The sequence below is a fragment of the Chrysemys picta genome, chromosome 3, assembly GCF_011386835.1.
Source record: "Chrysemys picta bellii isolate R12L10 chromosome 3, ASM1138683v2, whole genome shotgun sequence".
NCBI classification, from domain to species: domain Eukaryota; kingdom Metazoa; phylum Chordata; order Testudines; family Emydidae; genus Chrysemys; species Chrysemys picta.
Window position 1 is genome coordinate 144,345,483 of NC_088793.1, and position 26,726 is coordinate 144,372,208.

General features: G+C 38.9%; 1 protein-coding gene and 1 long non-coding RNA gene across 5 annotated transcripts in view; one reads left to right on the plus strand and one right to left on the minus strand.

Moving 5' to 3' along the window:
• FEZ2 (fasciculation and elongation protein zeta 2) overlaps nucleotides 1-26,726 on the plus strand; it is a 57,722-nt gene that overhangs the window by 23,377 nt on the left and 7,619 nt on the right. Inside the window, exons 6-9 of one of the 4 annotated variants that reach the window (XM_008174306.4) lie at nucleotides 3,031-3,111; nucleotides 13,660-13,735; nucleotides 16,879-16,953; nucleotides 18,517-18,582. In XM_008174306.4, the coding sequence (XP_008172528.2) occupies nucleotides 3,031-3,111; nucleotides 13,660-13,735; nucleotides 16,879-16,953; nucleotides 18,517-18,582 (298 nt within the window). The remainder of the gene's footprint in view (nucleotides 1-3,030; nucleotides 3,112-13,659; nucleotides 13,736-16,878; nucleotides 16,954-18,516; nucleotides 18,583-26,726) is intronic. The other 3 variants (XM_005296248.5, XM_005296249.5, XM_005296250.5) reach the window with 3 other exon arrangements.
• Nucleotides 1,272-3,168, minus strand: LOC112060455 (uncharacterized). The gene is made up of 3 exons (XR_010600182.1): nucleotides 2,943-3,168; nucleotides 2,144-2,213; nucleotides 1,272-1,566 (listed from the first exon to the last, which is right to left on the minus strand). It is a non-coding gene; the product is annotated as an uncharacterized LOC112060455 (long non-coding RNA).

Consider the following 26,726-nt stretch of genomic DNA (forward strand, 5'->3'; position numbering starts at 1 on the left):
TTGTTTTTACTGAGTGATATTGGAAATTCAGTTAAAAGCTTATAGAAAATGCACTCGTTTTTTTTTTTTTTTTTTTTATCATGGGATAGCAAAAGGTGGTATTCTAAATTAACTTTTATAAAGAGAAAAATAATGACATGGGGTGGCTCAAACCATTCAATTTTGGAGTTTCAAATAAATGGACTTGACACTTCTACATGTAGGTATGCAGCCCCTGATATAGGACATTTTCAAACTAGGTTGCCTAAAGTTAGGCTCCTAAATACATATTTAGACATCTAAGTAGAATTGGCCTGCTTTTTCAGAGATGTTGAGCAACCCCAGATTCCATTGATGGTAATGAAGACTGCAGGAGTTAATCACCTTTGAAAAACCTACTTCGGTTGAGATGTTTAAATATAGATTGTTACATATGTCCAGGATCCTAGGCCTAGGTTTAAATGGTTACATAAAGTTAATCACGTAACGTTTTTTATAGGCAGCTAAACAAATAGGTCAGTTTTCAAAAGTGTATTTTCAAATTGCAAGTTCAAGCAATTTTGTGTGGAAAGCAAAGAAGTGTCTACTATTGTTAAAACGCAAAAGTCTTCAGTAGTGCAATGGTATTTTATATGTAAAGACGAAAACTGGAAATATTAAGTCTTTCTTACTGTAGCAAGAATAATTCCATTGCAGATGTGTTTGAAACCAAATATTTAACAAGATAAGTAGTAATCAAATATTCTAATTCCCATTTTGCCCTTTACTTACAGATAGACTTTGGGCAAATCGCTTTGCTCTTTGTTTTCTTGAACTGTAAAATGAATATAAAGGTTTTTTTAACCTACTTAACAAAAGTACTGTGAAGAGTAGTTTAATGTTCATTCAGGACTTTGAAGATGTAAAATTGTGATGTTCTGGGGTTCACCCAGGCTCAGTCACCATCTGCCATGTAATCCTGGGTTCATTGTGACTGTGTAGCTTTGATCTAGGTTAGGGCTCTGACCCCAGCAGCCCACAAGCCTCACCCTAGCTTTGCCCAACCTGATTGCTCCTTGCAAGCTGACCATAGTACCCTTTTAGTCCTATATTTGTCCCAAAATCATCCTACTGCAGAGACTAGTCTATCTCACTCGACCCTGCCAGAGAAATGATAGGTTCACTGTCTTTACAGAGACAATAAAACACTCCAACCTATTAGCTTTCTAGAAGCACACACTTTACTGAAGTACACAACATTGATGATTTATAATGAAAGAAAACAAGTTTATTACAAATGAGCCATGGGTTAAGTGATACCAGATAAAAGGGATAAAGGTAGAAATGGTTACAAGAAAATAAAAGTGAAACCACACATCTAAAAGACTAATACTTAATGTAGCATGATGCAGTCTTTGTTCAAGATGGTTTCTCTCACCCACAGTCTCCTTTTCAGCTTTTACTGGCCGGGCTGGCTAGGACCCATCATGGAGATCAAATGGCTTAGGGTGAAGGATAAAGATGGAGTCTGTCTCTGTTCCTTACATCTCCAAAGGGATGTCTTCCAAGTCAGGAAGCCCTTCTGGGGATTCAATCTCCTGTGTTTTTCTGGGGTGAATGAGCCATATTAATTCAATGTCTCTCGAGTTCAGGATAACCCCCACCAGTTTAGCTCGATGGCTTTGTTTACTGCCAGTATGTATACTGAGGTAAACCCACATTCCTTTGTCTATGACAGGCATGTTTATCACCTTCACCTAGGCTAAGCTGTCTGGTCTCAAACATTTTTAGTAACATCAGACAAAGGGAATTCATAACTTCACATATGAGGTTAACACATGGATTTCACAATTCTATTAATAACCAGCGTGTTATTAACTTTCATATGATACCTCATGACGTATTTTGTACAAATATTATTGCAGTAGTCTGTATGATATGGATACAGGAGTGCCTAGAATCACAAAAATATTTTAGTATATTCCAAGAAAGCGCATTAAGGTGCCTTTGAGAGCCTTCACTTTTTCATTTCCTGAATTTTGTGTGTTAAATTTACAAACTTAACATTGTATTAACATAGCATTTAATTCTTCCTTTAAAAAAATTAAATGCAGGGAAATGTACACGTGTAACATTATATTTATATAAAATCACAGCTCTCTATGAATATCCTGGGGTTACTTACTTTTTAGTTTGTCAGCTTCTGAATTTCATGTGTGAGACTGAGTCTCAGAAGTGTGGATCTGTTAAACTTCCTTCCTTGAGTAAACAAGAGTGGAATGAAAATAACGAAAGGACAGATTTGGTAGGATACATTTTGATTATTTTTACTTGGCTTCCACGTGTTTCTAATGGAGCTTGAAATTAATATAGCTGCTTAGTTAACTAACTTTGTTCATTTTTGATATCAGCATAATTATGGGAATACAGTTAATTATTACTGTGGTTAATTGTTGCTGTTATTGTAGCAGAGGAAATACAAAAGCATAAAATTCTTAGTAGAATAATGTAAAAGTAATTTTTATAAAACATTTTTAATTGGTAGTGTATATACTCCATCGGACTTCATAAAAATATTAAATGTCAGCAGTGTACCTTTAAATATGATAGTGTTTGAATAATAACTTTATAAGAGGGGCTGTCTCTGAAATAAACTATGAAGATCTTTATCAGCCTATTTACAGTATTTCAGATACTCTTAATATATTTTAAAATCTTAGTCTAGATTTAAACATTTTTTAAATAAGAACTAAGTGGATGTACTTATGTATAAACATGTGGTCTGCCATATAAAGTTTTTTGCCTCTGACTCTGTGCAAAAAATTTTATGAAATCAGGTCAGTTTTTTTTAATTTATATGGTTGTTCATATTTATTAATCATAAATCCCTCTATAAAAGCTTTCTTCTGCATATGATCAGCAAACAGACATGTTAAAATATATTGTAACACATTCTAACAGCTTGTCTCTGGCATTCATCTTACTTACGTTGTCTGGGTAAATGCTCACTAATAGTCTTTGAACTTGTTTCTCTGTCCCCTTCTTTTTCTGCCATGTTTTTGCTATCTTTAGCGCTTCAGCATGGAAGGGATCTCAAATGTCATTCAGAATGGCTTCCGCCACACGTTTGGAAACTCGGGTGGAGAGAAACAGGTGCTGGGTTATCCTCTCACTTTTCCTCGTTCTTTGCTTGCTACTCTTGTAGAAATCAAGGTCTTGAAAGCTGGCAACTAAAGCATATTTAGTGCTCAGATTGAAAAAATAACTGCTGTATGCTCACAACATCCTCTCCTGCGTTCAGGGTGGCTGTAGGCCTATAGTGTCTTTTTCTCTCCTCAGTGAGTAAAGACCACTCAAGTCTTGATGTGCATGACATAATGCACTGAAATAACAGCCTCCTCCAAGGCTTTATTTCACATCCCAAAATAAAAACAATTAGCATAATGCATGCTTGAAATGTATTGCATGTATATAAAACCCACTTTAGAAAGATACATCAAATTAGAAACGTCACTCCAGTCTTAAGCCTTAAGGAGGTAGGTAACATATAGTAAGGAAAATAAAGAAGAAGCAAACCCCAATATTCAGAGCCCATTCTTCTGAATAACAGAATTGCATCTACAAAATTGCATGTATATCTTTACACCTTTGACAGTTGCATTATGTTAAAAAGCAGCCAGTTGTATGGAATACAAATATTCTGGATACAATAATATATCCAAAGGTAAGTTTGTGTTTTTATTGATTTAAACATTAATAAAGAAAATACATGGCATAGAATACCACTATTTAGGATAATGGTTAATATATCATGTCATTTGTTAAATATAGAACTTTTATCCTTTATTTCAAAGTAGTATTTAATTACCATATTTTAATTTAGATTCTGAACTGTAATGGTACAAAAATTGTTTCTGTGTAATATCTTTAGTATAGTACTTATGATATTGATAAACAGCAAGATTCTTAAAATGTAGTCAACTTGAGGATGTGACCCAGTGGTGCTTGGGGCAGCCCTCACTGGAAATGGCAAGGTCAGGGCAGGCTGCAAAAGGGAGAGCAAATCTTCCCAAGACTGGTGGGTAACACTGCAGTTTAAACTCCCCAACCAGTCACAAACTGTGTTTCTAATCCCCCATACTGGTTATCAAGAAGAAGAAGAAAAAATCACAAAGCTCCCTTTGTTTCAGTCCAGTCTCTGACTCCCAATCAGCACCTAGGTCCAGTACAGTGAGAAGTTATTTTAAAACTCTACTCGCATATACAAAATGTTCTTCTGACTCCAAAGGCTCAGCCATATTACCAGGTCAGTATAGGTTTGGATCTTATCCAAAATACGACGCTGCCAGCCAATCCTTTAGTATCTAAAACTAAAGGTTTATTATAAAGAAAAAGAACAAGAAGAGAGATGTTAAATGGTAAAATAGTCACATACATACAAAGCCTTCAAAGTCCATATATCAGGATCCTTGCAGTATTGGTGAGTTTACTGGCTTGAAAGGCCCTCTGGAATACATCCACAGCTTGGATCGGTCATTCAGTCCTTTATTCAGAGCTTCAGGTTGTAGCAAAGTTCCTCCAGAGTTGAAGACAAAATGGAGAAGATGCAGGTGCCTTTTATATTGTTTTTGCCATGCTGCCTTTGCTTCCTTTGTTTCAAACAGAAGCTGCCCAGCACATGGCCTGAAAGCCTTAGAGTTCTGTCCATAGGCATGCCCCTGTATGCCTTGCTGAGTTATAAGGTGTTATCTGCCTTCTCTCAATGGGTCACCTGTATAGCTGATGGTCTTAATGGTCCATCAAGCAGACTAGGCGGAGCTGATGCCCAAACTGTCTGGGGGTGTCCCCCAGAAGCATAGCCCAAGTTTAAAATGCAGACAGACATACATATCTATAACTCGTAATACAAAGGTGATACAAACACAGAAATGAGATTATCATATCTGGCAAATTATAACATTTTTGCAGATACCTTACATGGCCTATCTGGCAAAACTCATTACAGTTTTACAATTTGATTTTCATAATATCCTCAAGTGTCCCCCAGATTCCATACAGCATCACAGAGGATTTACTTCTCTAGATTATTTCTCAAGAACAACTAATTTAGGGCCCATTCTATCCTTCCGGTGTGAAAGGAAAAAGGCCCAATGTATATGTGGAAGATTGATTTTATGGAATTTCCTTCCCATTCTCCCTTCAAAGGGGAGGGATACCTAACTAAGCTGTGGTGTCATGGAATCCTGGACTTTGGAGAAATCAGGCTTCAGTGCCATAGAACTTGGTGTACAGACAGCAAGCTGTTCCCTGGTGCTTCCTGTAGTTTACTTAAACAGCAGCAGCAGAAAGAGTTTGGGGATGAAATCAACCCCCACATAACCTAAGATCCCTAGTGGCTATAGCAGCATATCCATACATAATGTAAGTGCATGTGTTTTTTGTCTTGGCAGCTTAGCCAAGGGCAACATCTTGAAAGAGCAAAGTATTGATCCATGCTGCAAATAGGGTGCTTAAGTCTCAAAGGCTTATAGTAAAAAGCTAAAACTACATATCACTTCTTGTCCTCGAGAGAGAGTAGGAGCCCTGTAAGACATGAAAGCCTTCATTCCCTTTGCAAGAATGTGACAGGATCATTTACCAGAGCCTGACTGTACTGCAGGTATTGAGCCAGAAGATGGTCATTGAACTGTGGTGTGGTATCTGTGAGATACCACCAAGCAAGGCAACCTGGGTTCGGCCTGATATCCCAGTTGATCACAAGTCACCCAGTCTCTTGCCACATCTGAGTAATAAACACCCTGAGATACTCTGACATAGTGGCATTGTGAGAACAATTTATAATTAAGAGAGACTTCCATATTTCTTCAGTACATATTGTATTAGCCGTATACGAATCCACTGAGTGAAGGGTAGTGTGTACAGAAGGAGGTTCCACACTCAGCTCATTGCCTCCCTAGAAATCTAAACTATATTAGTATCCTGAAGACGAGGATAACCCTGTATGTGTCTGAAGCATTGTTGACTAAATGTCCCAAAAGACATCAGAAATCAGTCTGTGATAATTTATGTAGGAAGAGTGGATCAGGTTATCTCTGTCAGGGTCCATGTGATGAGGACCTGGGCAATGCCCCATAAGACATGCTTAGCTGCCTTTTCCTGGGAGAAACGGAGATGACAATGGCACAAGTTCAGCAAACTGAAAATAGTCCCTCACAAGTGATTCTTAGATCTGGGGCTTATGAAGTAAATCTAAGAAGTCTATTTGCCACACACAACTGCCAGTTGTTTTGCAAAATGGTAGTGTGCAGACCACAGAGGCAATGCACAAATTCTCTCTCCTTTGATGAAGAACTCACATGGTCCTTTTATTCCACTTTATAAAGTAGTAATGGTTCTAACCAAGTACAGGACTCACCAAAGTTTCAAGGATATTTTTCAGAGCTTCCTTTTTGGGTGAGAGAGAGCATGCTCCGAGCTGGGGATGGTAGTAGCCAGTCCTATTGGAGTGAGGTTCTTGCCTGCTTTGATCACGTGGAACTAGAGCATCTTTTTAGATCTCAATCTGGAATCTTGGTACCCAACAGGTTGGCACTTGAGATGGTGGAGAATGTTTTGATGTCTCACTTTCCCCTTGTCACTCTGAAGGAATTTAGGAAAATGCTTCTCGATTAATATGCACAAGGCTCATGTTGATCCTTCTCTTGTCTGCATGCACTTAACTGATCAGTTTCCACACTTCTGAATCTGGTTTACAGACATATTTACTTAGGCTTGGTCTACACTACCCCCCTAATTCGAACTAAGGTACGCAACTTCAGCTACGTGAATAACGTAGCTGAAGTCGAAGTACCTTAGTTCGAACTTACCTTGGTCCACACTCGGCAGGTGGGCTCCCCCGTCGACTCCGCGGTACTCCTCTCGCCGAGCTGGAGTACCGCAGTCGACGGCGAGCACTTCCGGGTTCGACTTATCGCATCCAGACTAGATGCGATAAGTCGAACCCAGAAGTTCGATTGCCAGCCGCCGAACTAGCGGGTAAGTGTAGCCAAGGCCTTAGTTTTCGTGTTTTGTGTTTTCTGTTAATACAGTTTAGGTCAGGGTGGATTGATTAAAATCACTGATTTTAAGAGGCATACAGGAAACTTCGATTTAAATAATGTAATCTTGTGCTGTATTAGTACTTTTTAGTTATTTTCCCAAAAAAGATACATTTTCATTGCTTGGTAACCGTTAAAACATGTTGATTTGCAACTAAATATAGCCTTTACACTAAATTTGGTACTTTTTGCAGACAATATGGATTCACTTTATCTATACACTGAAGCAGTTATATAGCTTAACATACATATATTTAAATTCTTAATTTTGCATTTTTATGTTAGACAATTGTCAGTGATGCATTTACTATTTACAAGTTGGTTGGTTTTTTAACTTGTGAATTGTTTTGATCTGCATTTGGATGGAAGTTGGAATTCATTTAAAAATGCACAAAACCAGGATTTTAAAACTGTTAGAATTACTTTAAATAAGCTAGATACATAAGAAAAAAGTTTATTTAAAACATGTTTTGCATTTCAAACTAACTGACTTATTAAACAAAGTAAGTATTATCTTTGGTTAGTGAATTGAACTGATTGTTTCTGGTCTCCATGATTTTAGATCTAGTAGATATCTACCTCTCTCACCTCAAGTTTTCCTGCTTTTTTCCACTCCCGTTCAATTTCTCAGCTTTGAATGAATTAATGAACTGTCCTTATTGGGAAAACTGAAATTAAGGAAATAGTCTCTCTGCCCCTGCAGAAGAAGTTAATGCTGTCAAAAGCTGGTTTTAGCACTTCAACAAACTCTGGTTACAGGTGCTTAGCCATTGACTTCCTTCAATTCAGTGGTTTGACTTTCTTTAAAACTTTGGAATGAACACATATTCCTTACTATAAACTATTAAAAGAATAATAATATTTAAGTGTTGATCATAATATCAGTTGTCATAATTTCAAATTTAATTTTAAATAGGTATATTTTTAAACATAAAAATATATTTAAATTAAAAATCCATTTTTTAATCATAAATTTGTATCCACATGCAGTTAGACCAATTTCTTTTTCACCGCTGGTTACCTGATTTATGAGGATCTTATATATGAGAATCTACAGTCTTGTGGAACAACTGTGATTTTTACTGAGCTGATGAGTCCTCTTATTGAACCACTAGATGTCTCTAAGATCAGGTTTCTAATATGGAAAATTTTATTCTTGATAGCACATTAATCCATCAATATTACTTTTATTGTTCCAGAACTTTTATTCTCATAACACAGACTCTTCTTCACAAATTAGTTAAGGCTTAAGTAGATACCTTTGCAAACTTGAGCTGACAAAAGCCTTTAGATCTGTGTTGGAGTTAATAGTTGAATCATAGAAAATAGAGATGGGAAAAGACCAGTTAGACTGTATAAAATTACATGCAGGAGTTGGAATTAAATGTGTAAACTCCTATTCTGTCTTTGATCATCTGTGTCTGTCCAGGCACGTGGATTATAGTTATTCCCAACCTGTGGCTTCATTGCTCCAGGTCCTGAGCTAGCTTTGATCTAGCTAATTCAGGTTTGTTTATGTGAGCTGCAGTCACAACCCATTATTGCAGTGTAAACATACCAAAGACCTTCGATAGGCATACCCTCCTATATAAGAGTCAGACTACCTCTCTGCCTTCAGTTGTTTCTGTCTCCAGCAGATAGAGAACGTAGTCCTGACCAACACACACACACACCATTCCTTCTCTACTGCAGAGCATTTAGTTTGTGAAACTCTGAAGTAGAGGGGAGAAGGAAGGGTAGTAGAGCACCCACAGGGGGACACATCTCGAAGAACCTCAGCTACTGCACACAGTGAGTAATCCTCTCTTCTTCTTCGAGTGATGTCCGTGTGGGTGCTCCACTTTAGGTGACTTCAGAGCAGTGCTCTCCTATGGAAGGAAGGGGCTTCGGAGTTGAAGTCATGGCAGATGATAATATAGTGAGTCCAAGTAGTGCATCCGAAGTTGCATACTGTTCTAATGCATAATGTTGTATAAATGTATGGGCAAAAGCCCAGAGGGTTGCTTCTCTTCAGGTGTCTGTAACGGGAACATTGTTCAGAAATACTATCAGAGTTGATATTGCTCTGGTGGAATGTGTGCAAATCCCCGTAGGGAGTTGCAGGTTATGTTGGTGATAACACAGCTTGATGCAATCCGAAATCCTTTTGGATATGGCATCTCTGTTTGATCAGTGATTGAAACAAATAATTTCAGGGACCTGCAAAATGGTTTTGTTCTGTCTGCATAAAATGCCATGGCCCTGTGTACGTCGAGGGTATGTAGTGTGAATTCCTGATTACCTGTAGTGTAGAATGTTGGTAAGTGGATGGGTTGGTTAAGTTGGAATGGTGAGGTGATCTTAGATAAAAACTTAGGATGTGGTTTAAGAGTAATTGTATCTTCAGACAATATTGTGTAGGGTGGATCAGCCACGAGGGACCCTAATTCTCCCACCCATCTTGCCGATATAATGGCAACTAGAAAAGCCATCTTCATTGACAGGTGGAGAAGCAGCATGTTGTTAATGGTTCAAACAGGCATCTGGTGATGCCCTGGAGAACTAAGCTGAAATCCCATGGTAGAGTAGGAGCTCACACTTCAGGGTAAATATTGTTGAGGCCTTTCAGAAAGCACTTGGTGGTAGGGTGCACAAAAATGGATATGCCGTCTAGTGGTGAAACGTTGCCTAATGTGGTTCATATGCAGAAGAAGTGAAAAAGGAAGGGTCTCCCTCAGGGAGCTCCGACAATGTATGACTCTCCATTGGTGTAGAAAGAGATTTGGGAGTCCCCGGACTACACCTTGGCCTAAGCGGTAGGGCAGCAGCTCCAACCCTCACAATAAGAAAGATGGGTAAAGGATGGGTGCAGGCTCAGTTCTGCCCATTTCAGACAAAGACTTGACCCCTGTCCTGCGAAAGGACAGTAGTCCCAGAAAAGAACTCAAAAGAAGGGCAGGAAAAGCCTCCTCAAGCACCCCATAAGACTTGGCAGTTCAAAGTTGTCCAGATTCAGTATCTGTAGAAGAGCAAAAATAAAGAAGAAATGGGACAAGCAAAGGATGACGAAGAAGAGGGTGAATGAGTCAGTCCCTGACCTTCAGTCTCAAAATTAGGACATCCTCATATTTTGAGGAGCTGCCAACCCTCTTAAGGATGATAGCATGTACCCTGGAGCCATAGAATGAATGTTTGCTACTGCCAGGGGATCCTATGCCATCTTCCTTTTATATGGCTCTGCATGTCTACATCCATGACGGAAAAGATGGACAATGAGTGGTGTAGTCTAGACAGGAAACATGACCAAAGTGCAGCATTAAATCTCACTGTCCTCTGAGAACATCAGATGTGGAAATGTTTACTGAGAACCCAAGAATGGATGCTGCCTTGTCAGGGTCAGTGAAAAGGACAGCACAGACTGTGGAATGAAGTGTGGCTCTCAAGGATTTCCTTGACAGAAAAAATGAGGTGTCTCTTTGAATGGAATCTTTGTGACCTTAAGCCTTTCCCTACAATCTTCAATTTATGCAGCATATATTTCCCAGGGACAGTGAACTGGTCACAGAAACTTAGCAGATCTCCAAAGGCCAAAGATAAAAACTGTGAAGTGACCAAGACACTCCCATTTCTGGGCACCACTATCTTCAATGTGAGTTCACATGTGACATGATTCTGCCACTTTATTGAGACTACCATGGCTCCAGGAGAGAGGCCATGTAGCTAAAACAGTGGCTAGTGTTTGTTTTCTTTCTTCCAGAGCCGGGCCAACAGACTTGCCTTTTAAAGACCAGTTTCCTTTCAGTAAGACTTGGAGAAAGTCAACAGTCCTTGGCTGATTCAAAGAGCAAAGTCCTATCCCAGGAGATGCCAAGCTGAATCTTGAATTTGTGTTCAAAGAGGAGCAGATGCTGGGAGACTAGAAACTATAATCCAGTAAAAAGGAGGCATAGCCATTTACAGAAGCAGTTGGCCTTAACAATGTACAGTCTTTCATTGACAAAGGAGGAAGTAACAATTATCAGAGGAGTTCATTCAAATTTTAACCAGTCAACCTGCAGTTTCTAGAGTCTGGATATAAAGTCCCAACATTGCAGAAAGTTGAGGAACTGTTTTCATACCTGGGCCTAAATAACATCAAAGGGGTCCTGAACAATAGTACTGTATATGGATATGCAGTTGATTCAATGTGAGATCCATTGTACTACAACTCCATTCTACTACACAGTGCCACATTGGCCCAACGAAAAGGCAACTGAGGTACCCTAAACAATTTCCTAAAGATACAGCCCATTCCCCTGATCCTGGAAGATGAGAAGGACATTGGGATCTATTTCACTGTCCCAAAAACAAGGAGACTGTCCAGTTCTTGACTTGAAATGGGTTGATCCTTCCTAGGTATGTCATGTTTGTAGGATGAGAGTCTCTAAAATAATTTATTCAAGATGTGAAGATGGGCAAATTCTAATCCTCCCTGGATCTCAAGGTTGTACACCTACCTGCATGTGCCTATTCTGCAGTCTATCAAGAAGTATCTGTGACTTACTGTCCTGGACCAATGCTACCAGTCCAAACCCTCCCTTGCAGTCCTAAGAAGAAAGGATATTCTTTTAATAGCATAATTAATCACACTGTTAAACAATAATCAAATACCATTTATTTAAATATTTTTGGATGTTTTCTACATTTTCAAATATATTATTTTCAATTATAACAGTACAGTGCTCACTTTAAATTTATTTTTTATTACAAATATTTGCACTGCAAAAAACAAAAGAAATAGTATTTTTCAATTCACCTAATACAAGTACTGTAATGCAATCTCTTTATCATGAAAGTTGAATTTAAAAATGTAGAATTATGTACAAAAAATAACTGCATTCAAAAACAAAACAAATCAAAACTTTAGAGCCTACAAGTCCATTCAGTCCTATTTCTTGTTCAGCCAATCGCTCAGACAAACAAGTTTGTTTACATTTGCAGGGTACAATGCTGCCTGCTTTTTATTCACGTCACCTGAAAGTGAGAACAGGTGTTCTCATGGCACTGTTGTAGCTAGTGTTGCAAGATATTTACATGCCTGATGCACTGAAGATTCATATGTCCCTTCATACTTCAACCACTATTCCAGAGGATATGTGTCCATGCTGATGATGAGTTCTGCTCAATAACAATCCAAAGCAGTGCGGACTGACAGATGTTCATTTTCATCATCTCAGTCTAGTGCCACCAGCAGAAGGTTGATTTTCTTTTTTGGTGGTTCGGGTTCTGTAATTTCTGCATCGGAGTGTTGCTCTTTTAAGACTTCTGAAAACATGCGCCACACCTTGTTCCTCTCAGATTTTGGAAGGCGCTTCAGATTCTTAAACCTTTGGTCAAGTGCTATAGCTATCTTTAGAAATCTCACATTGGTACCTTCTTTGCGTTTTGTGAAATCTGCAGTGAAAGTGTTCTTAAAATGATCAACATGTGCTGAGTGGTCATCCGAGACTACTATAATATGAAATATATGGCAGAATGTGAGTAAAATAAAGCCGGAGATGTACAATTTTCCCGCAAGGAGTTCATAAACAAGAAGTGGGCAGCATTATCTCCCATAAATGTAAACAAACTTGTTTGTCTTAGTGATTGGCTGAACGAGAAGTAGGACTGACCTGTAGGCTCTGAAGTTTTGCATTGTTTTGTTTTTGAATGCAGATATGTAACAAAAAAGAAATCTACATTTGTAAGTTGCACTTTCACGATAAAGAGATTGCACAACAGTACTTGTATGAGTATCTTTTTTTATTTAATTGCATGAGTTAACTGCGATTAATCGACAGCCCTAATTTAAACCTTCTGTTTTCCCCTTGGGGAGTCTGGACCCTGGTTTTCACAAGAACATTTTATTGTTTTGTGTGATCTGTACTGCCTTGTGCTTTACGTGATTAAACATAAAGAGCATAAAGTTAGTAGATTGAACAAAGTATTTGTGTTGACTGCTTCACAACTATTGTGTTCCCCCTGAGGGAGTTAAACTGTAAACCAGAAGCTTCACACCTTTGGGGTTGAGTTCTGGCTGAGGGGGTGTGTTTAAGTACTGGGCAGTCTGAAATGTCCAGAGGGGCTAGGCAGCTGGACAGTGGGTTCTGACACTCGGAGGGCAGTAACAGATAGAAGGTCTGCACCCTGAGTATGTGCATAGGAACTCTAAGATTGGGGCAGTGGCTGGACTCAGTTCAGACTACAGGAGCTTAAAGCACCCTTTGGATCTGGGGCACTGAGGCCTCAATTCCCCTCACAGTAGTGTTAGTAGGTGGCCAGGAAGGGACTCTCACTAGGATCCATGACACGGGATAGAAGGAACTTGTTAGAGTAAGGGACTTTAAATGATACACAGTTACTTTCTTAAATGTTTAATACACCTTCATGTTTGTGTTTATGTAATTTATGACAAAATTAAAAACCGACTTTTGTGACAGAGGTAGATTTAGGACAATTGAGATAGAAACTTGTTTCTTGCAAAATATCTGATCTTATTAGATAACATCTTGTAATTCTACAAAATAAGTAAGATTTTTTTTGTAGTTCAAGCAGGGTAAATTATAAGCAAAGTGATCGCTGAATAATCATGTTTTTCATTTGACAGTACTTAACAACAGTCATTCCTTATGAGAAGAAAAGTGGACCGCCCTGTGTTGAAGATCTACAAACATTAACCAAAAGTGAGTAACTATTTAAAACTCTCCTGCTGATCTCCTGTCCCATACCTAGTATTGCCAAAAACGAGTGTTCAAAAATCATGCTTTAGACCCCCCCAAAATCATATTACTATTTTTAAGCCATAATACATTTTGGATGGTTCTTGTTTGTCTTCTAGTTTTTGAGTCTCTAGAATGCACTTGGATCATGTTTTCAAGCTTGTCTCTGAAACCCTGAGGGCTAGAAACTTTTTATTTTAACTAAAAGCTGATCTTCTCATGTAATGACTTGACTGCAGGAGCCCTAAGAAAAATACCAAATATCATGAATGTTGGCAACACTGCTTCCCTGCTCCCTCAAAATATGCTATGTGTACTAATGGGTTTATCAGCAAATTCGTGTTGAATTGAGACAACCATTTATGTAGTGAAGTTAGAACTTTTGAGAATGAGAGTAGATGGGGGAGCTAATTAATTATAGTTGTCAAATAATTGCTATTCAGAGACTTTCAAATCTACTTTTCTTGGCCTAATTTTTCATGTGACAGTTATTTTGGTGTGTACAAATTAGGACACCCTAATGGGATCTGATTTTCACAATGTCTGAAGTGCCCACCCTCTTAAAAGCAGGTCCTTTTAGGGTGTCTGAGTTTGAGTACCCAGAATTACTAAACACTTCTGAAAATGTAAGATCTTATATGCATTTCTGCTGGCAGGAGACATATAAAATTTTTAAATAATAGAACATTTAAACAAAAGTAACTTAGGTACACATTCTTTTCCTGCAATATGCTCCCTTGGCTAGTACTTAAGGTTTGTGTTTAAACTAGCGCTTTCTCACAGTTAACTTCATTTTCTGTTTAATCCTGTAATGAGGTCATAATCCTTTACTTATGACTAAAGCATAGTTCAAAATGTCAAAATTCCAGTAGTAGTCAAGGGGGAGGGGAAGCCAAAAGTCTCAGCCAAATAACATTTTTCATTAACAACAAAAACGTTTATACAAATGTGTACTGTAAAGAGGTAAGTGTTTTCTGTGGACTTGTTGAAACCTGATCCTATTACTCAGGCTTGGTCAACACTACAGAGATACGTTGAGGTAAGGCAGCTTATATCTAATTACAGGTATGTCAGTGTACACACTACAGCCTTGCTCCCGCCGATGTAAGTGCCCTACTGCACCAACATCATAACTCCACTTCTAAGAAAGGCATAGGACTTATTTTGGTGTAGTTAAGGCAAGGCAGTGTCCATATAGACAGTGTTACTTACATCTGCTGTTGGCTGTCATTCTTGTCAATTTCATGGCTACTTGCTGGAGCCGTGAAATTGACAAGAAAGCCAGACTGACACAGGGTAGGTGGGGGACTCCAGCTAGAGACGGTTGCCTCCTGGGCTCCTAGGCATGCTGTGCCTGACCTGCTCATAGTTCAGCTACCTCACGTCTCCCCACTCCCAGACCAGCTGCTGCCTGGGCTCCCCGCTCAGAGTTGGGCTGTGCCTGCCCAGCTCCCTTCAGGAAGCCCTGGTACTGCACGGAGGCTCCTGCTGCCAGGAGCCTAGCTGCACTCCCGGGCTCTTGGCTCCCCGCTCCTTGCCACAGCTGGGGTCTCAGCAGGGAGCTTCGTGCCTGAAGACCTCGAGCCTCCTGGGGGCAGCCAGGCTTCTGGTGCCAGAGAGCCATGTGCCCATTGGGGGGGTGGCCAGGCTCCTGGTGATGGGGAGCTGCATGTGGAGCTGAGAGGCCTAGATTCTTAGCCTCCCACACTGCCCCTCTTAAATCGGTGGAAGCGCTCCTGGTGAGGACACGCACCACCAACAAAAGGAGGATAATGTGGGCATTAACCACCATGGTAATTACTGTGATGGTTGTAAGTCGACCTAACGTAGGTCGATGTACGTTTCTAGTGTAAACATGCCCTCAGTAGCAGATTTTCCTGGCTGGCTTCTTGCTTGTGCAATTTTGAGGCAAATATTGAACAGGTTTTTAAAGCTACGAACACTGAATATTTTATTTCAACATAAATATAGTATTCTGGAATAGTCATATGGTATTATGATTATCCCATGAGCATTCTGGAGCTTATTAAATGCTGCTAGTCAGTAAATGCTGTGCTTCTGATTCTTTCATTCCTCTTGTGTTGAGAACACTTACAGAGAGAGATACTTCTCAACATTCTTTAGTTGAATATGGAGCAACAGACGAGCATAAGTAAGCCAGGGCAGTTAACAGAGGTTTTTCCTATAGTTAAAGTTCCACTGCTCCAGGGACCGGCAATGGAAATGTCTTTTCTGTATTCTGTGTTATAAGCCTCACAGCTGCCTATTTCAAAACATAAAACAAACATTGCATGTAAAAGTAGAATTTTCTCATTAATAGTTTGATCTCTTTCGGATCCAACTCTAAATGCTTGCAAAAAAAAAGTTCTACAGTTGGCAAGTTAACTAAATTGGGTCCTTTTGCCAGTAGGTTGTTTAGTCTACTGTGGTTCATGGTTGTTGTCTGGCTTTTCAGTGTTATTTTCTTTTCAAATACTGGGGGGTTTTTTTGTTTTTGTTTTTTTAATAATTCATTTCTCACTAATTATTGGCTATCCTTATCGACCGCTAACACTGTTAGCCAGCTTATACAGAGTGAAATTTTTGCACAACCTGAGTGAGAAAGCACTTTGCATTCCTCAAACCATATGAATGTTCCCAAGAGATCTGAAACATTTTCAGAAATAAATGTAGCATCCTCTTGGATAGTAGGAGCCTGCAAAAGTTTTTCTAACATTTTTAGTACTTAAGTAGTATGATGCTTATTCAGTCTGCATAAATTAAATTCCTGTAGGTATGAATTTCTTTCGCATTCCAGGAGTTCCTTCTTGTAATAACTGCCACCGGCTGTAAAACACTAGGTGAAATCCTGATTGCTGAAATAATTCTTATATAAGAGTTGACTTTCAGTATTATTAAATTAAATGTAGGATCTTCACAGTAATGTTTTGCTTTCTAATATTGTTAAGGGATTAGATTAATTTCAACAGTTTTAGCTATCAGACTATTTAACTTTTAACTGAATATTTTGAGTAAATGGAAACCACAAAGACAGCATTTGAACTCCAATATATTTAAGTACCTAATAAAAAAAATTAATAAATTAAAATATCTTATTTTTGGCAAAGATTCTGCTATGTCAGGTTTTGCCATATGGGAGGCTATGAAAGATGGGAGTTTGTCTTTATATATGCAAAGAAAAGGTCAGACTTTAATTTCTTATATTTAATATTATGATATGTTACACTCTGAAACACACAGACCACATAGCAAACAGGCAGTTTCCGACCCAATTCATGGTGTTGGTATGTAGACTTTGGATCAGGACATTTTTCAAAGGGATAAAGGGTAGTTAAGCATCTAACTTCCCATTGATATTAACTGCTATTTGTGTCATTGAAAATTTCTCCCCAATCTTTACTATGGAATTTGAAATTATAGGCATTCTTTTTTTACTTACTTTCACCCTCTTGGTCAACTCTCTCTACCTTTTACCCTCTACTGTAGTTTGATTTTTACAACTATTCACCCTTTCTGCTTCTTTAGATCAAAAACTTGTGACTTCATCTTAGTTTTTTTTTTTTTTTTTTTAACTAAATGTTTTGAAGACTTGCCCTTTTTTGGGCAAGTGGAGTGTTCACAACCATAACTACAGATTCTTTATTCCAACTCCACCTCTTGTCCATCTGCAAATCTGAATGTTTACCCTCGGCAGAAAGCTTATCTCAAAACAATTCTGTCAAAATCTGTTCCAAACGCAGTCAGGTGTTTGGTATCCTCCCTGGGCCGTGCTTGGAAAAATCAGTTGACGGAACTTTCTCTTCCTTCCTGATGGCTCCAACCCTAATGAAGTTATTACCTGGGATAGTTCAATTTTAGCATGTGCCCCTACAGCGATCTTTTCATGTCTAAAGACTGTCAGAGAAGAGAACCACCACATTCTAGGAATGTCAGTATGCTCTCTTGTCTTCCACCTTGTTTCCCAAATGCTTAATTGCTGTGAATGGAGTCCCAGATTCTTCTCCAGTAGATGGGGAAAGGTGAAGTGGGACTGTAATGGCACAATTATTTCTCTAGCCATATCTGAGGGTGAAATAATACAGAATAATACATAACCTGGTGAAACTTACAGAACTTCTGTAGCTGCACAGCTGAAAGTAAATTTGGCCTACTAAAGCCCAGTGCTAGGGGGAATAACATGGAAAAAATACTGAAACATTAAAGGATTTATAATTTCAATATCCTGTTAAAGAGTTTTCCCAATTGTAAAGATCTTGATTTAAAACTCCAAAACAATATTGATAGCTGCTAAGTGGAATGAGAGATGTTGGTACCATGTTTTCGTGTTTTCTTTACTATTTATATTGATTTTTATAACAAAAGTGCATTGAAATACATGACAAACAAAAACACCTATGTCTGATATGGTTAATCATGTTAAAGAAAAAAAATTAAAAATTTAGTGTGGTTTTAAAAAAGAGTAGTCTTATACAGTACTCCTTGAACCAATTCCCTGGCTCTTATGTGCATACACTATAGATTTACGTTAGAATTATGCATATGAAAGGGGTGTGGAACAGCCCCCATGTGTCTGCCATTCGTTTTTTCAGTATTCCAATTACATATTTTCTAATTGATATGGATGCAATATCTAGATGAGTAGTTAAAGTATCTTTAATGTGGTTGTTCGAGTAACATCTTTAATTTGACTAATAATCTGAATTATTGCTTTTTCTCATCCACCCTTCCCCTCCCATACTTTTCAGTCCTTTATGCTATGAAAGAGGACAGCGAGAAAGTGCCAAGCTTATTAACAGACTACATTTTAAAGGGTGAGTATGTCTGTTAGTATACATGCATTAGCTGGGATCTTTTATTTTAAGTTAATATGAGGTATATTAAATATGTTTTAAAATGTTGTTCTTGTGGCATTCCTGAATTACTGGGTCTGTTATCTTCTAATCAAAGTATGCTTTAATTTTATTTTATGTGCCCAGAAGCCCCTAAGCATGTCGCACCATAAATAAAACATTGTGACGGTAATTTATTTTGAGATGGTCTAAAGCACGTTACAAGAGCGCCATAGGACATCATAGTATCAAAACCAAATCATTTAAGATCTAGTATACAAAGTAAAATATGAATAGTTCAAAATGTATTAGACAGGTTTTTCTGAAACAATGAACTACTTAAATAATCTGTGGAAATAATGCACATTGCTGATACAGGGCTTGTAGATTTGTATAAATTTGAAATTTTCCTTCTGATCACTAGTAAATATAAGAACGGCCATACTGGGTCAGACTAACGATCCATCTAGCCCAGTATCCTATCTCCTGACAGTGGCCAATGCCAGGTGCTTCAGAGGGAATGAACAGAACAGGTAATCATCAAGTGATCCATCCCCTGTTGCCCATTCCTAGCTTCTGATAAACAGAGGCTAGGGACACTTCAGAGCATGGTTTTGTATCTCTGCCCATTCTGGCTAACAGGTCCATCAGTGGCTATCTTCCACAAACAATGTCCTTGGATATTTTTCTTTATTCTGTCTGGTTCCATTTAAAATTAAAAGGTTTGAGTGTACTTGCTGTATATTTTCCAGTGCTATACATTGTCTGATTTTCAGTGTGTCAGGCAATGGGGATCATCATTTACCTTGAAAAACAGTTCCACAGTCTAATAGAGATCATCATAAGGATTCTAGACATTTCACCTGAAATTGCATTCTTAGTTCATTCCATCACTACTGGTTATTTCATTTTAAATCATTCCTCTCCCTTAGTTATCATGCTCCACTTCATTTTTGATCTAAACTATACAATGCACGTTTAGTGTAGTTAATCCCTTCGTTACTTATTTTGGTCTTTTCTCTTAAACTCCCTCCAATTTGTCTGTATCCAGGCTGGCTCCAGGCACCAGCGGAGCAAGCTCGTGCTTGGGGCGGCAGATTCCAAGGGGTGGCATTTCATCTAATCCTTATATTTTTTTTTTTTTGCGCTTCACCGCTTTGGCCGCCCCTGCGGGTTTTTTCTTTTTGGTTTGCTGCTCCCGCCGCCGTGTAGGGGGCGGAGGAGGGCAGCGCCCTGCAGGAAGCTGGGAGGGCAGTCTGCGTCCTTCCCTGCCTGCCGACCGGAATGGCGCGGAGCCCTCCCGGCAGGAGGCGCCTGCGGAGGGGCCACGTGGCAGCACCCCACTTAAGGAAGCCCTGGGGGCCCCCCTTCTCTTCTCCCCTCCCCCCCTCCCCCCCCCCCCCGCTAGCCGGGGTGCGCACGCCGCTGCCCCGGGTCTGCAGGGCCAGGAGTCCCCCTGCACCCACGCTCCCGCCGCCCCGCAGGTATTTTGTTTTTGTTTTTTCTTTCCTTCACCACTCCAGCCGGCCAGTTTGTCCCCCCTCCCTTTGCTGCTCCGGCGGGCCCGTCGTTTTTTGCTTGGGGTGGCAAAAAAGCCAGAGCCGCCCCTGTCTGCATCTTTGTGGTATTAAGATGCCCAGAACAGAATGTGGTAATTCAGGCACAGTCTTGCTTCCCTCTCTCACTTAGGCATGTGGAAGCACTTGTGCTTACTTTTAAGCATGTACATAATAGTAGTCCCATTTACTTCAATGCTTAAAGTTAAGCATAGGCATAAGTTTTCGTAGGATCTAGACCATAGTGTGTAAATGGAATTGCAGTGTCCCTGCTCCATGATGTGATGCCTCGTATGCAGTCCAAAATTGCATTACCATTGTTTGTTGCCAGATCATACACTGCACATTCATCTCTAACTTGCTATCCTTGATTTTTAGTGTTACTGTTTTCCAAGTATCTGTTTTCAAATGAAATATCACTTGATTTATTCTCTTCATACCTATTAGGTTGTATTTTTCTAATCTAATTCTTGTATTTTCTGCTCATAATTTTGATTGCTCTGACTTCGCAAGTATTTACAAATCCTCACAGTTTAGTTATCAATAAATTTACTCAAGATGCTGACTTTATTGCAATTTAAATAAAAATAAAAGATGACTGTGAAATGTGCTAGGCCCCCTAACACACAACTTAATATTACAAAAAAGCCCAGCAGTATTAAAATAATCATTACAACAAGAACACTGCTAGCTAGTCATCCACAAACACTCTTTCCCCATCTTTTTTTTTTTTTGTTCTGTCCTCTCCAAAAATCCAGTCAAACAGATGACTTTTGCAGGATGGTTGAATTCAGTCTGTGTTTGATTTCCTGTCTTCTTAAAATAAAGCCAACCAGGAGCTTTTATCAAATGCGTAACATTTTGACTTCACAATCTTTCTAGAATATCTGTCTTGTCTGAATTCTCTAGCCTTGCTTTAGCTCATGTAGAGTAAATAGCAGAAGCTGCTTTTTTGTCTAGAACTTCTAATTACGTGTTTTTTCTCATGTGACAGGTAGAACAATTAGTCTGAAAAAATTCTAGTGATACTATTGGAGTTTATTTTTCAACTTAGTAACCCTGCATTGAAAGAAATAAATTACTTAGTATTTGTATTTCTTAGGGGAAGAAAATAATTTGTCTATTTTGAAAGAAGTTTGGATGTTTAAAATGTCATAATAATTTTTAGTAATTAAATACTAATCAGAATGGGCACATTTTACACACACGTTCTCCTAATCTGGAGTCATGACTGATGGGTTAACTGCACCCACAGGGCCACCAAAGCAACTGATGACTCTGATTTTTGGTATCTTCACTCATCCCCTTATATAATCTTGGAAAGTGCATCACAGCCCCAGCTGAAACTCTTCCAATGCTTCAAACCATAAATGACCATAAACGTATAAAAACTGTAGACCAGAATGGGCAAAATCCCAGATTAGAACATCTTCTGTTAAATTTAAATTGCCTGTTCTCGTACACAACTACTCTTCCAGTCTGGACTCATGACTGATGGGGAATAGCAAGCGGTTCACTCAAAATGAGTGGAAGGGGTCAGAGCAGAATGAAGAGGATAGTCCACTACAAATGAACAGTGAGGATGAGTTCCTAATGGTTTTGTTACCAGCTCTGTACTGCATGTTTACATGAGGATCAATACCAGAAAACTGCGTCAGACTTCCTCGTAAAGATGTGGAATTCATTCTCCTGATCAAACAGAGGAGCTATTTCCAAATTGGATCTTAAAAATTGGTATTCACATGGAAGTAGATCCAAAATACAGAGCGCTTTTACAGCAGAACAAGGAGTGCAGCAATTTAAAGTAATATCTAAATGGTTTGACGAGGATATGACATGATGTGCCTAACTCAGCCTGTTAGTTATAGCTGGATGGTATCCTGAGACATGCTTCAATTCCTATCTAAACAATTTACTGTTAAGTTTACAAATGATCTGTTTTAAATTCAGCATACCAATTTAAAATTGAATCCAAAGACGTTTTAGCTGTTTTTTTGTAAAGCACTTTCAGATCTAGGGATAGGTATTGTACTATAGTGTTATGAACTTCTTTGATAATCTGGATAGGCAATAAAAGCAGGTTTCCACCACCATTCAGGGACTGCTCATTGATAGCTGCCAGTACCATTCAAGCAGAAGCAGCCAATATAAGTAGGCTTCCACCACGCAAACCCCCGCCTGTGCAAAATCTGCCATTGTGCTGGAAAAGAATAAATTCCCTGAGTTAAGGAATAGTTCAAAGCATGATCACTATTTGGGAGACTTGAAGGAAGCATTTGTACCTCTGTTATTCTTGAAGCATGAACAGTTGGCATTGCCAGGCTTTGTAGGCACCTATGTTGATGTCACCTAAACCTCAGCACTGACGTCACTCAGAATTGAGAGTTGGAGAATATTCCTCCTCTGCATCAAGCTTCAATGTCAACAAGTGGTGAGATATTCTGTAGCTGTTCCTGGAGCAATACAATCTCTCCATTGCTCTGCCACCAAGACCACCTGATGCATGACGACCTCCACAGATGGTGTCAGTGGTCTCGCGCTCCATTAGGCTTCATTTGAGGACTATGGGGTATATTTATACTGCAGTCGGAGCTGTGATTGCAGCATGTGTAGACATACCTGAGCTAGGTTCAATCTAGTTAGCTTGGTACTAATAGTGAAGCTGCAGCAGCACGAGCTGCAGAATGGGCTAGCCAACTTGAGTACAAGCCTGCCAGAGAGCCCGGCTGTGTACTTGGGTGGCTAGCCCATGCAGCCATGGCTTCACTGCTGTTGGTATTCAAACGGTCTTGGGTATGTTTGTATGAGCTGCAGTCACATCTCCAAGTGCAATATAAAAATACCCAAAATGTTCTCAGACGTTAGTCTGTTATCTGGCATGTAGACAGTTCTTTCAAAGGATTATTAATGGAGGATTAGATCTTTTAAACAATCTGTTCAGGCAGGCTTTGATGTTGCAGTTCCTTGGAGCCATTTGCTGCTATCATTAACCATTCTTGTATAAGAATTTCAACGTCATCCCTGAATTTCAGGGTAAAATGTTTTACCAGCTTTTTTGAAGGTAGTCTCTCTTCATTGGAAATGTTGAGGATATCTTGATCAAGACCAGAATAACAGTGAGGATTTTGGGGCAGCATGCCACTTTCTAGAAGCACAGATGTGTGTTTAGTGATAACTGACCTGATTTGCTATCATTGATTCTAGTCTTAGCTATTTGATAGATACAAGACAGATTACTTGCTGTTAAGGTTGAGTCAAGAAATGAAAAACAGAAAAAAATAAGTGTTAATTTCATCATGAAAGTTATTGAAGTATGTTAAAATCAAATGACTTTTTTGTTTTGCTAGGGACCTCTATTTTCCCTAAAAGAGTGGGCAGGGTTGTTCTGTGATAATAGCACATTGTGCAGCTCTGTGTGAAGTCTTGATAATACTGAATCTTGTCAATATAATTAGTTGAGTTTTTTCTAGTCCTGAATACAGTTTCTCAAGCAGAAAAATAGTTCACTACTAAAAGTCCTTATTAAGTGGCTATCATCTTCAGTGAACCCTTATATCGAGGCACAATTTGCACTCTTGATAAAAAGCAGAGAAGGGAATACTTAAAAAATATGAAAGTATTCAGTCCAGCACATCTGGCTAATATGCATATTAAGGGAATTGGATAACATGAGAAAGCTCTGGCAGTTGTTGTTGAAGTTGTTTAGAACTAAGGATTGGAGGAGAAAATAAAAATATTATAACAGTTCTAGCAATTGCCATTTTCAGTACCTAGTGATATAATGGAACAAACATTGAGAGAGATCTGTGTTCATCTATAGGTAAATGGAATACTAAGCAACAAACAGCATATGTTTGTAAAGAACAGATCTTGCCAAATGTGATTGCTTTTTTGATAGAATCAAAAAATTAGTTGAGGTTAATAGAGATTCACTGGATTTCATTAAAGCATTTTTATACTAAGTGTCAGGTTCTCTCAAATATGCTTGAGCACTGACATGTTGATTATCTACTTTGTGGAGGACTAAACACAGGTAATAACTACTGTGTTGAGTTGGAATGTCTGGTAGGGTCTTGTTGAACTTATTGTATTGTTTGGTCTTTAATAGCTTCATTACTGGTATGGTTGAGTGGATAGAACAACATGCTAATGAATTGGGAAAGACCGCTTAGTCTACTGCAGTGGGCAAGGACTTTGGCGACCTGAGTTCTGTTGCCAGCTCTGCTGCTGATCTTCTGTGTGATCTAGGGCCAGGTCACTTCTCTTTTCTATGCCTTTGTTTCTTTTCTCCCGCTTTGCCTGTCTAGTCTAAATAAACTGTGAGGTCTTCAAGGCAGGTACTCTATCTGATTGTATATGTGTACAACACTTAGTACAATAGGCCTTGATCTTGGATAGGACCTCTAGACACTATAATGCTACAAATGATAAATAATAAATTGGAAGTTGGTACTAAATTAGGTGTTGTGAGAACTAGTAAAGCAGAAAGGCTATAAACGGTATGAAATAGAGGGAGGAATTAATAAATTGAGCTCTAACTGGTAAAAATGCCAGGTAATGCATTTAGGTGAGTGGAAGGGAAGATCCTCAAAGGTACCAGTGCCAAAAGAGACCTAGGACAAATTAGATGTGAATATGTAATGCAGTAAAATAGCTAAAAAGGCCAGTCAACTTGGGGCTGTTTCCAGTGAGGCATCACATTATGCAGGGGGGGAAAGGATGATTTAGTGGAGCTCTGTGATTGGTATCAAAATACTTTGCATTGCATTTGCCATTCAAAAAAGTCTTTAAAACTAATGTTAAAAATAAAATTACTTTAAAAATATGACTTCAGTTTATCCTCCTAGCCAAGACCCTTCATTCCAGTGAACAGTTATATAGTTCTTCTTCGGATCCTCTCTAAAATGTACAGGAGTACTTGTGGCACCTTTAGAAACTAACAAATTTATTAGAGCATAAGCTTTTGTGGGCTACAGCCCACTTCTTCGGATGCATATAGAATGGAACATATATTGAGGAGATATATATATATATACACACATACAGAGAGCATGAACAGGTGGGAGTTGTCTTACCAACTCTGAGAGGCCAAGTAAGTAAGAGGAAAAAAAAAAACTTTTGAAGTGATGATCAAGCTAGCTCAGTACAGACAGTTTGATAAGAAGTGTAAGAATACTTACAAGGGGAGATAGATTCAATGTTTGTGATGGCTCAGCCATTCCCAGTCCTTAGTCAAGCATAAGTTTTCAGTACTTAGTGGTATAATGGAACAAACATTGAGAAAGATCTGTGTTCATCTATAGGTAAATGGAATACTAAGCAACAAACAGCATATGTTTGTAAAGAACAGATCTTGCCAAATGTGATTGCTTTTTTGATAGAATCAAAAAATTAATTGAGGTTAATGGAGATTCGCTGGATTTCATTAAAGCATTTTTATACAAAGTGACACTGTGTACCCCTTCAGAGGCAAGTTGCCAAAACTAGACCCACAGTTCCAGACAGGGTCTTTTCATGGTATTGCACAAGGGAATAATTATTTCCCTTGTTTTGTTCATACTATTTTTGATGTGGTCTAAAATCCTTTTGTTGTTCTTTGTCACAATTCACCATTGTTTCCATCCTTATGTTATTGGTAATGAAAGGGGCTTAGTGATTTATATTTAGTACATTGTAATTCATTACCCAGCAAGATATGGGTCAATGTATGATTTTTAGATCTAAAATGGAAATACTTACTAATGTGAAATTCAATCAGACACTGTCTAGGCTGCCTTCCAGATGTGTTCAAATCTTTCTGAATATGATTGAGAGACAAGGAGGATGAGGTAATCTATTTTTTTGGACCATTTTCTGTTAGTGAAAAAGACAAGCTTTCAAGCTTACACAGAGCTCTTCTTCAGGTCTGGGAAAGATACTCTTAAGGTATATCTGGCCTGCAATATACACCTGCAGCTGGGCCATGCCAGCTGAGTCAGGATTGTGGGTCTCAAGCTAAGGGGCTGTTTAATTGTGGTGTAGAAGTCCAGGCTTGGACTGGACCCCAGGTTCTAAGATCCTGTGAGGTGGGAGGATCCCAGAGCTTGGGCTGCAGCCTGAGCTCACACATCTGCACCACAGTAAATAGGCCCTTAGTCCTAGCCCTGCAAACCCAAGTCAGCTGGCATGGGCCAGGCATGGTTGTCTAATTGCAGTGTAGACATACCCAAAGTGTCACCACTAAATACAAAGTGGAACAGATTGTTTAGCATATGTAGTTAACACATATTGTAAGAGAAGTGATGAAGTGGCCAGTTAACACCTTTGCAATCATAAAACAAAAAAGGTGGTTTTAGTGGGTTACAGATTGTTCTAATAAGCCATAAATACAATGTCTTTATTAAATCCATGATTTTCAGTGTGTAGCAAAGTTATGAATTTAAGCTCCCAGGCTTGTCTTTTGAAGGTTTTGTGCAAGTGTTGTGAATATGATTGGCACTTGAAAACCATAATAGCCATGTTTCAATCCCAAGCCAGGATGGAGGAAGCAGAAGTGTAAGATGTTAGTGATCTGAAGGAGAGGCATGTGTT